Below are 16,866 nucleotides of genomic sequence, written 5' to 3'. Positions count from 1 at the left end.
AGATATAGGCTTCTGCGGAAGCAAGCACTGCTGCAGCAGTTGGAAGTAAAGATACGGGCTCCTGCGGGAGTGAGTACTGCTGCGGTATCTGAAAAGAAAAAGAGGCTTCTGCGGAAGCGGGCAGTGCTGCGGCAGTGGGAAGTAGAGATGAGTGGGAAGTAGAGATACAGGCTCCTGCGGGAGCGGGCACTGCTGCGGCAGTGAGAAGTAGAGATGAGTGGGAAGAAGAGATACAGGCTCCTGCGGGAGCGGGCACTGCTGCGGCAGTGGGAAGTAGAGATATAGGCTTCTGCGGAAGCAAGCACTGCTGCGGCAGTGGGAAGTAGAGATATAGGCTTCTGCGGAAGCAAGCACTGCTGCGGCAGTGGGAAGTAGAGATATAGGCTTCTGCGGAAGCAAGCACTGCTGCGGCAGTGGGAAGTAGAGATATAGGCTTCTGCGGAAGCAAGCACTGCTGCGGCAGTGGGAAGTAGAGATACAGGCTCCTACGGGAGCGGGCACTGCTGCGGCAGTGAGAAGTAGAGATGAGTGGGAAGAAGAGATACAGGCTCCTGCGGGAGCAGGCACTGCTGCGGCAGTAAACATGGAGATGTTCGGGTAGACTGGCGGAAATGAGCTGATCTTAAAGTACTAGGCTGATGAGGGTTTGCTGAGCTTCTTTGATATGGAAGCGGTCTGACCGAATGTAGGTCTTGAAGGCCTCTGACGTCCAGCGGCAGAGTGCCTGGATTTGAGGCTGGGAGAGGCCTTTTTGGGCGGCTGTGGTAGCTGCGCCTATACAGAAGGAGTGGCTGGAGTAATGATCTGCTGGGATGCCGGATAACAGTAGAATGGACTTGAGGTGTTTTTGAAACCAGAAACGAGTGGTGCGGCGATTAGAGTCGTCGACGAAAAGCGGGTCAGACGGGAGTTTAGCCTGCGGGCTTCTGTAATGCAGGTAGGCTAGGAGGGTTTGGTATGGTTGGATTGGTGACTGGAGATTGAAGATGTAAATGAAGTGGCCTCTTCTCGATTGGTCTGTCTTGCTTTGCTTGATGAAATAAGAGCATAGAATAAGTGTGCATAGAATGGTAGCCTCTGCAGAGGGTAGAAATGCATTTGGTTAAGATCTCTAAAGTTATTGGCTGTCTAGCGTCTGGACGGGAGGGTTGGGCTCTTTGGATGCCTTTGATGAGCATAGATGTCTGTGAGCTGGCTATTTCTGGGGAGGGTGAGCCGAACATGAGCTTGTGGAAAAATTGAATTCACTTAGGTAGCGTTTGATGGCGCTAGCTTGGAGGTTTTTGTTGGCGTTGAGATGAGAGATGAACGAGGTGATGGTGAGCAGGGAAAAATCGGGGAAAGGCAAGTTGTAAGCATAGTGAACATTTTTTAAACTGTTCCAAGTGGTTAAGTAGGATTGGAGGGTCCTGGGGGAGACGGCCTGGAGAATAGAAATAAACGCCAAAAATCTGGATGGATGGGCATTACTTTAAAGGCAGAGGTGATGTCGACTTTGGCCAGCCACGCGCCGCGACCTGCGTCTTTAATCAGGGTTATGGCTTGGTCAATGTCGTGGTAGTGGAGAGAAAATTCTTCGAGCGGAATGAGGCTGTTAATGCTTGGGAACGGGGAGTTGTGTGGGGATGAGAGATCGATTATCAGACGTTTTTTACCTGAAAATTTCTGGATGGCGACGTCGATCGGGCTGACGCGAAAACAATGGAAGGGGGGAACATTGAAAGGGCCGATCATGAAGTTTGACTCTATTTCTTTTTTGATTAAGATATCGACTGTGCCTTCGTTGCTTCCCGGCTGGGAGAGTAATCCACGGGGACCCAGGCGGTCTAACAAGCTCTGACGGTATGTCGTGTATAGGATCTTCCTGGTTAAAAATACAGTCCCCAGGCATCAGACCGATGATGATCAATTCGTGCCGACTGTATTTTACATATTTCTGTGAATGCGTGACACTCAGTGAAACATAAACTATCAATAGACTATACAAGAGGAGTCGATACGTGGAGTGCTGAGCCGCTGCGTGTACACGCGCCGCCATCTTTTTAAAATTTTTATTTACTCTACAGTAGTAAGTCTATACTACAGTCTGTTTTTTTTTTTACTCTACAGTAGCTTAACAAATACGATTTTAACACAGGGAACCGTGTATTTGATTTCTAATACTCACATTTGTAAACACCCGCATTTGTTCACAGTCGCTGTTCTCCATCACGTTCGATGATGATGTATCCTCTCCCGTGGGCTTCTGGAATAGAAAAGCACTTCAGATGAGCTTCATCGATGAGCACTTCAGAATCTGGGCTGAAGCAGTAGGACATCCGGGGATTTCTCGCCTACTCTTTTATGAATACTGAGGTTTCGGACATACTACTTTCTTCACATACTCTTTTCTCCTACTATATAGTAGGTAAGTAGGCATATTCGAACGCAATTTAAGTATATGTACGTCCGAATCTCGCGAGAATTAGTGCACTCGCCTACTATTCTCGCCTACTCTTTTATGAATACTTTCATGAATACTCGCCTACTCTTTTATGAATACGCAGCCATTGTCTTAACGAGTCATCATATTTTCAAATCTTTTGCCTGTTACCGGTATATGTCACTGGGTAATACATTTGCATAATCCCCGCCTGCCTGCGAGTCTGACCTGCCCACAAACACTTCCGCTAGTTAGTGTGTTTACATCATGTTGAGAAGACGCTGTGTTCAGGGATACCACAGAAATACAATTTGAACCTTTTGTTGTGTGCTCATCATTTTACGGAGGACTTCTTTAATCTTGGCTTTTATCTTCGTTGGCTTCTAATCTTCTTAATTTGGACTAACAAGCACTCTGAACCACAACCTGTAAGTATGCTTGATACGTTATGTTCACATTTTCAATTGAGTGCTCAAAATATCCATATAAAGAATGTAGTGTAGCACACAGACTTTATAATCATAGTGAAATTGCTGTTTATTTTGCTGCACGGCAGTTATAGGGTTAATGCGGGAGAGACAAGTGAGTTAGAACGGATTGGAGCACTATATTATTGTTTTATGCAAAGGTGCTTTGTCAATGGTAGCACTCGCTAACTGGCTCAAGGACTCCTCTCTGTGCCAATCACAGCAGGCTTGGCCAGCTGACCAATCAGAGCAGAGTAGGCAAATGGAAGGGAGCGGTTTGCTCCGAACTTGCTTGGAACTAATCGTTTCGAAATCATTGGCAAATGACTCTGTAATTTTCTCAGAATATACATTTAATATTAATGTTTTCTGGCCTTGGAGTCCTCTACAACAGGTTTAAATGCATCTAACAATATTAGGACACTCTGAAATACCATATGACCTGCTCTTTAAGACTGAAATAATCATTTAGGTTCAGTAAAGCCCGAGACACACAGCATGATTTTCAGCTGTCCCAGACGAAAGATTGGTATCGTGAAACAATGGTGGCGATTTCTGTGATCGTGGCTCCTAATCGGTGCTCTTATGTCGCACAGCGAGAGAGGTTCAAAGACGGCTGTCGTCACGGTCTTGCGACCAAAGATAGCCTACGATAATTTTCTGAGTGTCAGAAATTCAGCATGATCATCGCACAGTGTGTTTGCTGCTACGACCCACATCTACTGACAGGCCAATAAAAATGTGACATGGCGCTAAAACATAAAACTGCTTACCTCAACCCAGATAGCAAAATTTGTCTGGCACACTTGTGGCCCACATTATTCCTTGAGTTCTGGCCCAGTATACACCTGGGTCCTCGACCCAGATCTGGCCCATATACCATGCTCTTAGAAAGATGAGTGTGGCCCAGATTTGGCCCAGAGATTATTATTAAAAGTGGGCCACAGCCATTGATTTGAGTACATTTTGAGAAACTTGTGTGTATGGCATCATGCCACAGCTGATGGCATATACATGCTATCATACTCAAATTAAAACAATAAAGCAGTTTAAATTAACGATTTTAATTTTTTCACACATTTTTAATAAAAACGACTAACAGTTTAATTATAAAGCAGTTTAAATGAACGATTTTTATTTTTTCACATATTTTTAATACAAAGACTAACAGTTTAAACTATCAATAGGAAATATTGCAACTGCATTAGAATTACACTGGAAATGATCTTTTAAAGAATGCATCACAACATTGTAACGATCGGTTACAAGATTTAAAATGGGGTCAGATTTTACTGTGTGAGATTTGTGGCTGTTAAAAGAATGACATAAAAGAGAGATAGATTTCAATAAGAATAGTGCATTTACAACATCCACATGAGACTTTAAAACAACACAATAAAACCAGGAAAACTCAGGCCCCATTTTAAATCTTGTAACCCAAACTACTTGGCTGATAGTTACATATGGTGGCCCCTACGAGGAACGTTTACGATTTTAAAAGCTGTGTTGAGAAAGTGTTCAAGTATGATGACTCATAAACACCTGCTCATTTCAATGATGAAGATTTCACACCAGTGTGGTTGTAAACAGCTTTGCGCTGAATTACTTTCTCTTAAAACATTGTTTTAAAACTGGAGAACCGGCCCGGACGGGCCATCGGGAGCACCGGGAGAACTGACCATATGCACGGAGCGTTCTTTAGAACTTCCTCATAAAGATAAGCAGCTCGTAAACTTCCGGTGAAGCTCATTTTATATGTGACACCGCCTGTGAAAACCCAGTTAAAGTCATTTTTTCTCTACATAAAATCATCCTTCATAAAGATGTAGAACATTCTGTGAAAATATAACCTTTATATCTTTAATATTGACTGAGTAAGGCCATGTCAAAGATTGAAATCATAGTGAAATTAATGCTTGAAATCCAACTTTGATGCTGGTTATCTCATAATTAGATTTCGAGACTTTAGCCTGGATTTCACAGACAGGGTCACATATGTGCTAAATATAGGTAGAGACTCTCACAGAAACCTCTCCTGCCTCATTCTTATCAGAAACTGAGAAACAAAATAATTGCAACACCGTAAATAATGATAGCGGCATTAACATACAGTTTCCTGTTATTTAACAACATACTGTATATTGTATATGCCGAGCCTGGTAATCCCAGGAGAGTACAGACACGTAACTGTACATTTAAATGCTGACAAATAAACACTATCGTAACTGTTTAGGCTAACGGTTAGGCTTACAACATCATAATGGTATTCTTGATAATTAATATCTTACCTTAATAGCCATGAACACATTTTTAAAATAATATTTTAAAGCCTTTATTATTTCTCAACTCTACAGCTGGGCAGTAAAATTCATTTTAAAGGTTAACTTTTCATTCATGAAGACGACATGAATAAATGTGCCAAAAAATAAAGAAATATAAAGACTTTTTAAGATGAAAATGACATGAAATTACCATTATAACCAGGAGATGGCAGCAGAAGATCAATCATTGGCTGCAGCTGCCATTTCAACTCCCTCGTTTTTTCACGTCTTGCTTTTGGATTTATTATCAAATTAATATTATAACAAATTTTAGTACTTTACCGCACTGAAGTATAAAGTCTAGCAAGTGCAGGAAGCCACAAAGTCACTTGTCATTTAAGAAAAATAAATAAATAAGCCCAGACAACAGCCTATAATGCCGAATTAGGCTATTTAGTTAAATACAAATTAAATAAGTGAAATATTAATGGTATAACAATTAAATAATGCATTCAATATTTTTTTGATTTAATTTAATAACTACATAATTTAAGTTTTATCTCTAACTGCAAGCTGCTAAATATATTCAGCCGACACAGACTGGTTACTGCTGTAGTTTTGTTAGTATTTTTAAAGTCTCATGTGAATATTGTAAATACACTATTCTTATTGAAACGTATCTCTCTTTTATGTCACCTTTTAACACCTACAAATCTCACACAGTAAAATCTGACCCCATTTTAAATCTTGTAACCCAACCTACTTGGCTAATCCCAATAACATAACCTAACAGCTGAAATCAATTTAGCATGTAGACTAGTCCTTTTGGCGCCTCTTCCTTCCTCCATCCCGGTCTGAGGCCAGGTGCAGCCACCTTTTCATCACGTTTTCAATTTCACTGTTTGTTGCCGTCGATGAAAAGACATTCTTTCGGACAGCATCTAATGAACACAAGTATAAAAATGAAAGACATTAACTAGAGAAACAACAAGAATTAAAAAAAAGAGAAACAACAGTTACAACTGACTTCCGCACCTTAGATTAAAAGGTTTTACTGAGACATTAAATCTAATGTAAGTTATGCTTCTGCTACACAAAGTATTTAAGTTTTGTTTATGAGGAAAACTGTGTTGGTATTATTATAGGGGTGCATGGTGAAAATGCATGTTGGTCAAACACAAATTAGTTGAGTAAAACATGTTTGAGAAATTCAAGGCAATCAGTTTCCACACACTGTAAACAAATATTGCCTTGGTTTAACTCAATTGAGTTATGTTTTTGCTACACAAAGTATTTGAGTGAAGGTAACGCATGTGAATACACATTGGTATAACAGTAAATATACAATTCTTTACTGTAATCTACAGTATGTTACCGTAAATGAAACAATTATTTTCATTGAAACAACATCTAACACCTCTTTCACATTATATGTGTAAGCAATGCACAATTTTGGTTATAAGTGAAGCTGGTAATGCTGTTTGTGGAGATATTTAATCATCCTCTGCTGAGTTCTTGAGAGATTTAATGTCTTTTATTTGCAATTGACTTCAACTCAGTGTCTGAATTCACTCATGTCGAGTGGACTATTGTAACTACTGTATAGTAACTAATTTATGGAATAGAAAAATGGCGATAAGAAGGGCAATTTCAGACACATTGAGCGCAGTAAATTCACTGCACTGTAGAACTTTTCTGTGTAAATTTGCAGTAATTAACTGGTACCAGCTTCACCTACAAGGTACTGTTTATTTATAGCTTTTTACTGTATTTAGAATTACGGCATATTAAAAATTCTCGTAAATATATCGTAAAATGCTGGCAGGACATTTGCTTGTAGTTTACTGTTAATTTTACCTTCTTTACAGAATGTTACTGTAATGCATTCAAATAAAATGTTATTTCTTCATTTCATTTGCAGAAACCAACTGCCTTAACTTGGCCAACTGCCACTTATGTTTATAAACTAATATTTGTAAAACTTTTTACATGCGAGTCCAATAAATAAGAATATTCTTAAAATGTACTTAACTAAGCAAAACCATTGAAACTAGAAACATATTTTTTAAAACTCAGATCTTTTAGAATTAACACCACAGTTACTGTCTTTAAATAAAGCAACATGCAGCAGAATATCAGTGTTTCTCTGCTCACCTTTGACTTAAACACAAACTCTACTCTTCAGCACAATGGTAACGCACAAAACTCAGACAAACAGAAACCCTTTAAATCCCAGCAGAACAGAACATTAAACTCTAAAAGACCTTCCCCATATCACTATGTGCAAAAACACACAAAATAGCATTTGACACACTACAGAGAGTAAAAGTAACACTGAAGCAGTGTTGCCATTAATGAGATAATCAAGTGATTAATTAATTACTAAGCATTAGTGAACACCTGCAGTTAACAAGCAGAATCACTGAAAGAAAATCTCTCAAGATCTCAGCAGAGGACTCAGAAAACAACTCCACAAACAGCATTACCAGCTTCACGCATTACTAACCAGGGGTGCGTTTCCCAAAAGCATCGTTAGCAAAGTTCCACTGAACTCCATTGGCAACAACAGAACTTGTGACCATAGTTGACTCTAGGAAACACCCCGGACTGACTTTATTTCTGTCAGACGTCTACAGAAGCTCTTAGTGAGAGATTTAGATGTTGATGTTTTATTGAAAATGTTTGGTTACCATTATGGTGAACAGTCTTTAGTTTGGTTGGGCTACTGACCTTAGATTTCTTAGTATTAGTTTTTTAGGCTGCTGTAACGTGTAAGACACGTTTGCTATAGCAAAAACAAAAAGCCAAAAAAATCTCATTGTGATGTGAGTTACTTATTGATGATGATTTAATCATTGTGTAGCAGCCTGATTTATGGACCTCTTCCAGTGTCTAACCTCTTATTGAGAGTATTACGTTGTTAATGCACTTTAACTTCACATTACCACAATAGTGATACCACCGCTGTCAATTATGAGGTTCTCCAACACTCTTTTCACAAAAAAATTCAAAACAAGGTGTCAGCCAAACACACACAGACATGAAGAATCAGCATATGAACCTCAACGATGGTGATAACACTATTCATGCTGCAATGCATGCTGGGAGTCATGGGTGAGTTTTGTCCTGTGCTGGTACCCAGCATGCATTGCGACACGAAACCTTTAATGTCACCATTGTTGAGGTTCATATGTTGATTCTTGATGTCTGTGTGTATCTGAATGTTAGAGTAGCTCAAAATGTTATGTGCACAATGTGTTTTTAGAATCCTTCATAACAAATGACTACAGCAATGTTGTTGGATCTCATGCTGCAAAACCACACGTCTATCAAAAACATAAATGTAACAAGACATCATATAAACTAAATTCTGGATGAAATAAGTGAGTCTGGACACTCGATAACCAACATCACCTGACTGCATTTTGTCTTGGCTTTTTTGTTTGACAAACGTTCTTTAAAAACACACAATCAGCCAAAGACAAAGTGATGTTGAAAAGTCAAGGATCAAGAGCCCAACAAAAGCAAACACTGTTCTCGATAATGGTGACTTTAAATGAATCCATTATCTTCAATAAAACGTCAACAATAACCTCTGATAATTCTCAATGAGAACTTCTTTACACGTATGACAGGAACAGAGTCAAACTGGTCAGTAATAAGTGAAGCTAGTAATGCTGCTGAGATCTTGAGAGATTTAATGTCTTTTATTTTCATTCATAGTCTCTTTTTCTCTGTTATTGTTGTTTCTCGTTTGTTCAGTGATTCTGCTTGTTATCAGCAGGTGTTTATCAGTGTCTGGATTCTCTCTGTCAGGTGGACTATATTAGTGAACTCTGTTAGAATTTGGCCGTTTTTTACATCACAGTTTTACCGTGTGTAAATTGCAGCAGTCTACTTTGTAAGAAATGGCAAATATTGCCCAGATTGTTTTTTATAGTATATTAATGCTTTCACGGAAAACATTATGTTACTGTCAGAAACTGTCTGTTTTTTTACCTGCAGCATTTTTTTAGTGTGTAATGTCAGAAACATGAAAATTACTTGGAATGAAATAAATGAACTTTTCCACGACATTCTAATTTATTGAGACGCACCTGTATATATATTTTTTTTTTGTGGCAGCCATAGCGTAAATGTAATCATTGATTCTGGACTGTGATTGGTAATTACCAAAGATAATGTGACCACAACACGCATTATTTTTCACTAATTCCTTTTGAATTACTGATACTTCACACATATGACTTGGATCATATAAAAGTAATCTTTCCTTGAATTAAATTTAAACTGTAATAAATAAGACATTTATTTATTAGTTGTAACTATTTTTGTATTAAATGTGATGAGCAGTCAAATGGTAATTTTCAAAATATAAACATTACATTAGTCTGTGATTTCTAATCACATATTACCGTAAATTCGATGTAAATCAATATTTTGTAACTAAACATGTTATAAGTGAGATGATGTACAGTTAGCTGGTTGTAATTTCAAAACAAACCCTTTTGATTTGTTTTGATTTTTAAATTAAACAAGCTTTCCTTTCCTTCCCCTCCCAGCTATAGCAAACACACACATACACACATACATACTTGCATATACAGTATAAATATATATATAATCCTAAATGTATCCCTTATTTCAGAGGTGTCCAGTCCAGCTCTTGGAGGGCCACTGTCCTGCAGCTTTTAGCTCCAACCCCGACTAAACACACCTGAACCAGTACTAGAAACTTCCAGGCAGGTGTGTTGAGGCAAGCTGGAGCTAAACTCTGCAGGACACTGGCCCTCCTGGACCGAGTTTGGACACCCCTGCCTTACATAAACATCAAGGTCGCATTGTTAAAATTACGCCTTGTAACACTTTACTTATGGCATGATTTAATTCTGAAGAAACAGTGTTAAGGCTTTCTGATATTCTCTATGCATACAACAGATTCTTTAAGACATTTGAAATTTATACGATATCTTTACCAATAACAACATCCTTTATTTGCAGGGCCGCCAGGGATATTTTTCCATTCACCCCTCTCCAGTTGATGCTTTTGGCCAAGTCATTTGAAATAGTTCGGTGCATTGTTCGCCACACAGTGTCCTTTATATCGCACCCTCCAATCAGGCCTAGATGATTAATCTAAGAGAAACATATCTTGTCAGTTATCTCCATGTGATATATCAACTGATAACACCTCAGATAAAAAGAGTCCACCCCAAAATCATCATTAACCCAGCCTCATGTTGTTCGACTCATACAAATGAAGATAACTGAAGAATGTTTTCAGCAGTCTGTGTCCATTCAAAGAAGCTGAATAACAACCATCACCTTAACGCTCCAAAAAGAACAACGTTTGAAACATATCAGCATTGTTCTGAAGCAACATAAATCATTTTATATGATGCCATTTAAAGAAATAGTTAAGCCAAAAATGAAAATTTGCTGACAATAGTGCAGGTGCACAGGTACCGTGGCTTTGAGTGTCTAAACAGCAGATGAAGGCTGCATCAAAACAATCCTTATTTGATCATTTTGATGCAGCTGTTATCTGCTGTTTAGACACTCAAACCTGTGCACCTGCACACTTTATATTTACAAGTTCAGAGGTTATTTTAAATATCTTTTTTGTTTTGATGAAGAAAGAAACTCATAAACAGTACATCTTGGATGACCTGTGGGTGAGTAAATGATCAGCAAACTTTCATTCCTTTAAGTCATTTAATTTTTTTATTCTTACTCTGTTCATTAACTGTTTAATGTTAATGATTTTAAACATTTTAGTACGAAATATACAAAAAACGCAATGAATCATGATGGGTCAAAGTACTTTTTTTTTTTATAGCACTGAATCTTAATTTGTGTTCTGAGGATGAATAAAAGTCATGCAGGCTTGGAACAACATGATGGTGAGTAAATGATGAAAATGAGATTTTTTGAGTGGATTTTAACTTCTTCAGGTGATATGTACTAATTGCAGCAAGTACACAGTATAAACTACACACACTGAAACTAATGTAACATTTTTCACAAGATTCTTTTTCATCTCAACTGACCAGTTTTTCTTTGAAATCCACTGATTGTAACTTCTGCTCCAGGGTATTAAGGGCCTGGAGGTCTTTCACTGGCAGAAGTCCACGTTCAATCACATAATCGGTGTCCTGTGGATGCTTCGCATTGAGGATGCGTAGAATGGACTGTTGCTGATCAAGAATCATTTCTTGCTTTGTCAGCATTTCACGGATTAATGCTGGAATGGTAATTTTAAGATAATATAACATGAACAATGGTTATAAAACTTAGAAAGGCAACAGCATGGGGATACATAAAATGTCATTTAATTCAATGTAAACTCTTGTACCTTCTGTCTGGGCCTGTTACAGGAAGAAATGACTAAGAACTTTTTAGCACATATTATTCAATATATAGATTTTACTAGTGTTGGCACAATAATTTTATTACAGTTAAATAATAAAAATATATTTACAGAATTATTAAATACAGTTTACAGTTTTATGCAAACATGTACAAATCTAATGTACTATTTGTATTCTAATAAATTAAATAATTTTACTTGTAAATAGTTCCTTGTATCTCATGATATATTATATGAATATAATGTACACAAATGAGCCAAAACATTATGACCACCTGCTTAATATTCTGTTGGTCCTCTGCATGCTACCTAAACATGTGATTCCAGACTGCTCGTCAGATGTGACTTTTGCTGTATGCCGCGCTGCTGAGTGGTTTGTGATTGTAGCTCTGTGTAGCTTCGCTTTTCTGTTGAATCTTTTACTGTCATTCTCTGTTGTTTAAAGTGATTAAATATAACTTTATTCCCACCATATATCCGAAACTATCAAACTAATTTTCATTTTCATTTTAAACCACGAGTGCAGTGCAGCGCTTTAGCATTCGTTAGCCGGTTAGCTTGTCATTCGCGTTTCTATTTGCATCTATTACCGTTTTCTTTTTTCTCTTGCTCCCTTTCTTTTTTTTTTCTCGCTCTGTTTCTTTTCTCTCTCGCTCCGTTCTTCACAAGTTCATCAAACAACAGTGGTAAGTCAGATTCACTCATCAATCACGGTGAGTAATGGCTTCTTCTCCTGCTATTGTTTCCTAGACGGCCACCGGGACAAGACCACAGGCACCAGATGAGTCCTCTGCACAATCTGACTTTGCTGCAGCCTAGAATTGAACTGCTGGTTTCGTCTGGCCGAAAGAGAACTGGCCCCCGACTGAGCCTGGTTTCTCCCAAGGTTTTTTCTCCATTCTGTCACCGATGGAGTTTTGGTTCCTCTGGCTTGCTTAGTTGGGGACACTTAATATCCAGTGATATCATCGACTTGATTGCACAGATACTATTTAAACTGAACTGGATGATGACATCACTAAATTCAATGATGAACTGCCTTTAACAGAAAATTGAGTGTTTACTATTGTCCTTTTGCATTATTGACACTATTTTCCTATTTAATACTGTAAAGCTGCTTTGACACAATCTGTATTGTTAAAAGCGCTGTATAAATAAAGGTGACTTGACAGTGCAGACCTGCTGAGGCATGGACTCTACAAGACCCCCATCGCTCACGTGAGTCTTGGGTGCCCAACACCCTGGCACCAGTTTGTGATTTGTCCCTCCTCAGACTGCTGTTTCAGAGATACTCTGACCCAGTCGCCTTGCCATAACAATTTGGCCCTTGTCACTCAGATCTTTTTCCTGCCCATTTCTCCTGCATCCAACACGTTATGAGAACTGATTGTTTGCTTATCATCTAATCTACCCAGACCTTAACATGTGGACTTGTTTGAAGATGATCAAAGATATTCGCTTTACCTTTGACTGGACATAATGTTTTGGCTCATCGTGTACAAGAAATGTTACATTTTCAGCAACCTTTTCTATGTTTTATTTACTATTGTCTTTAATATTAAACTAGCCTTTTTATGCTCAATTTATCCTGCTGATAAATAAAAACATACTAGTGATGGGAAGATCAGATCATTTTCCCGACTCTGATTTTTTAATCTCGTTAATCAAAATTAACATCTTTTTTCCAAGTCATTTCGTTCATTTAATTCTTTATAGAATACAGTTAAAATGTAAAAAAAAATAAAAAATAGCCAAATTCCCCAACGCAAGGCCAGGGGCCAGTTGCGTAAACTTAGCCTCTATATTAAGACATTGTCTTAAGAACTAGTCTGACCAACTAGCAGTTAGCCAAGGGGTAATCAGTTTTATTTTTTGGATTCAACTTAGACTAATCTACATTTTTATGTAACTGAATAAAAAAGTTATGACCAGTCTTAAAGAAAAAAATTAGCTGACTAACTTTAAAAGGCAGTGTGTCCTGAAAACAGAATTGATTAGTTCACCTCTCGAGACTTTGGGTTTGAGTTGTTCATTCTTTTGTCTCATGCCGCTTCCCGGCTCAGTAAAAAACACAATTGCATATTATTAACTGTATGTTGTTATTATATGTAGGAATATTTGCTTTATCAAAGTGATTTTTCCCCATCACACGGATAAAGTTTAAAGTGTTAACCGACTCTTTATTACTCACATTTAATGTTATGAAAAAAAACTGCAGGTGTGTTTGTAAGGAAGGTTGGGAATTGTTATTAACTAACTTCTGTATCCAATACTGCTGTCAGAAGACGAACAACTTGGACCCAAAGACTCTGGAGGTGAACTAATCATTTCTGTTTCCCGTAAAAAACCAACAGGATGGTGCACATGCGTGATCAACACAAAGTGAACAAATCCCTTGCTGAGTCAACTCGATGTTCCCGAGTCATATTAAAGACTCATTCAAATTGAATGAATCGTTCATGAACGACACATCACTAATAACATACTGTACTTACAGACAATAAGTTCAGGAGTAGCAGACTGATGAGTCCTCTGGTGTTTGTGCAACGGAGTCTGTTGAGGCTGTACTGAGTTTACACCTTAAGGAAAATAAAGTATTGTAACTTGTAGTTATATTTATTCTTTTCTACTAAAGCAAGGGGTTAAAAGTTAACCATTCATTCATAAATATATCATAAAATTTTAGCCTACGCCAACTTACTAGCACTGATTTCAGGTGGCTGCTGAACACAGTTCCAAGAAACACCACTCTCTGGAAACAAAGATCTTGTAGGCTCTTGTGGAGCTGGTGAGATTAAATAATAATAATAATAATTAAAAAAACGGTTACAGATTTTTAAAAATAGATCTCTGGCATATACCAGTATGGAAGAGTATTAGGGCCAGGCAATAATACCTAATGTGTGATACTAATTATGATATACTAATGTTCTTTTTTCTCTTCTTTTTCCTGACAGACTGTGAGTGAGAAAGACTGGCAGGACTTACTAAAAGTATCAATTTTTGTACATTTATTCACTCATCTGACATTTGCAAAATAGCACACTTCTGTTATGTTCTGTATTGTAATTCTGTTATTAAAATTCTACAATAAGCATTTTAAAAATGAGTGTGAATCCATTTTTGTGTTTAAGATTTACTGTGTAATGGGTATTTTAAATAAAAAAAAAATAGGTGTGGTGTAAATATGGTTAAATAATGGCATTTGGTTTATCAGCCACATGTGGGCCACATAAGGGCTGTCAGCCCTTTACAGAACTCAGCCATATAAGAATACCATATAAGGTCCATATATCAGCCACATCTGTTTTTATTATTTGGCTCACTCTGGGTTGGGTTATGGCACTGTTTAGGTTCAGTTCTGGCTAAAAAGATGTGGACCAGTTTTGGACCGGCGAACACAAACTAATCTGGGCCACACTTTAGCTGTTGATATGGACCAGATCCGCGCCAAAGGAAATTTGCTGACTGGGACCCTGGAGTGCTCAAAATTGTAAATATGAATGGGAATATACTTCACAGACATTTTACTCATAAGAATTTCTAGGAGTGCCAATAATTGTGTCCAACGTGTATTTGAGAAAAACAATTATTTCATAATGAGATTTCCCCCCATTTTCAATTGTTTTAGTTCAATGAAAGGTTAGATATTTGTGAATTTTTTTAAATAAAAGATCAAAATGATTAACAATGCAGATTTATTTTCACAGCCTTCTTTGATCATATTTACCAAGGGTGCCAATAATTCTGACCACGACTGTACAATAGACGCCATTTCAATAGACACGCTGAAACCCAGTTGATCGTATCATACGCTACTCCCCAGTTCATTACTCTCCAACCCACCCCACTGCAGACGCTGAATAACACTGTGCAACGAGATGAAATGAGCATGACACGAGTGTGTTTATTATCAACTTTTTTCTTGAAATTTAATTATTCTCAACATTTTATTTTGACTTTTTTTCTCGAAATTTAATGTTTTTTTTCTCTAAACATGACTTTATTCTCGAAATTTAACGAATTTAATCTCAACATTTTATCTCGACTTTTTTTCTCGAAATTTAACGTGTTTTTTCTCGAAACATAACTTTTTTCATGTCTTTAATCTCGACATGTTTTTTTTTTATTTTTTATTATTATTGCTTGGCTCTAATCCTCTTCCGTATACCAGAGATCTGAACAAAACAAAACAAAAAAACAGAAAAATAAATAATTAAAAAAATAAAAATATATACACACACACACACACACACACACAATATATATACATATATACATACAGTATTTACACACACACAATATACACACACACACTATATATATATATATATATATGTGTGTGTGTGTGTGTGTATATATCATATAGAAACCTGTACTGTATACACTCACATTCATATGCGAAATCCTCAGGTTGCCAGACGGTGTGGTTGCTGGACAGCATTTCTGCAAGAGATATAGTCTTCAAGGTTACCTCCTTTGTGGGTCGATAAAACTGTTGGACTGGTGGAGCAGCAGGAAGACCTGTGCTATCCTGCTGTAAAGCATCATCTTCCTCAGAGTCCATCAAAAAAGAGCTCAAAAGTCGAGTGCGTGGCCTTTAAAAGATTTTTTCAAAAATGTTAAACTTTACTATACAACAACACAAAACAAATGTTACCAAAAACATTACACCTACTTTTTACGTCTGACTTTTTTTCGGCCTGGTTCCTCTGTATCTGACTGAATGTCAGATCGAACCTCAACCTCTCGAACCTGCCTCCTTCCTTCCTCATAGTTGTCTGTTAGTTTAAAAACAAAAACAAATTAAATCTTAAATTGCTATAAACATTCCTACGACAACATGAATAAGAGATATCCATCACACCAGTGGTGAACAGCTCTCTAATTTCCCAGGACACCCAGTCCTGACTTGGAGTCACCTGCTGGTTGATTGCTGAGTGTAATGAGATTACCTTAAGATGTGGCCAACAGCATACTCCATTCTGTATACCAACACTCGGTACCAACTCCACTTCTTTGGTTTTTAAAAACTCCACTTTGTACATATCTAAATTTGAATAATTAATAAAAAAAATGAAAAGAATGATCTTTATGCTGCAGTGCTGTATTATTCTCAGTTACATCACTCCATGTGCAGTAAAGGCACTGCAACAAATTGGCCTTGATATGGTAACCTCACATACGTCGTTACATTTCCATTCAGCTCGATGTATTTCAAGCTAGGTGAGAGGTTATCTATTAAAAAGACCCCTATCTGAATGGAGTTTATGGGATAGTGAAAGAAAGGCTCCATGCATTCATATTCTCTGTAGATCATATAAACTTTCTCCTGACACTGAAGAA

The 16,866-nt window shown here is 37.6% G+C and overlaps 1 protein-coding gene across 1 annotated transcript; it reads right to left on the bottom strand.

Annotated features, from left to right (window-relative positions):
* Window positions 1-5,857: 5,857 nt before the first annotated feature.
* On the bottom strand, window positions 5,858-16,284 carry LOC107656688 (uncharacterized). The gene is made up of 7 exons (XM_016444628.1): window positions 16,199-16,284; window positions 15,913-16,118; window positions 14,222-14,305; window positions 14,016-14,099; window positions 11,201-11,394; window positions 10,127-10,286; window positions 5,858-6,091 (listed from the first exon to the last, which is right to left on the bottom strand). Exons 2-7 carry the CDS (start codon window positions 16,085-16,087, stop codon window positions 5,967-5,969), a joined length of 822 nt encoding a protein of 273 aa, XP_016300114.1. The 5' UTR covers window positions 16,088-16,118; window positions 16,199-16,284; the 3' UTR covers window positions 5,858-5,966.
* Between the last annotated feature and the right edge of the window lie 582 nt (window positions 16,285-16,866).

Source organism: Sinocyclocheilus anshuiensis, unplaced genomic scaffold (assembly GCF_001515605.1).
Source record: "Sinocyclocheilus anshuiensis isolate Anshui unplaced genomic scaffold, SAMN03320099.WGS_v1.1 scaffold3192, whole genome shotgun sequence".
Classification (NCBI taxonomy): Eukaryota; Metazoa; Chordata; class Actinopteri; order Cypriniformes; family Cyprinidae; genus Sinocyclocheilus; species Sinocyclocheilus anshuiensis.
This window is presented reverse-complemented; position numbering and strand designations above follow the sequence as displayed.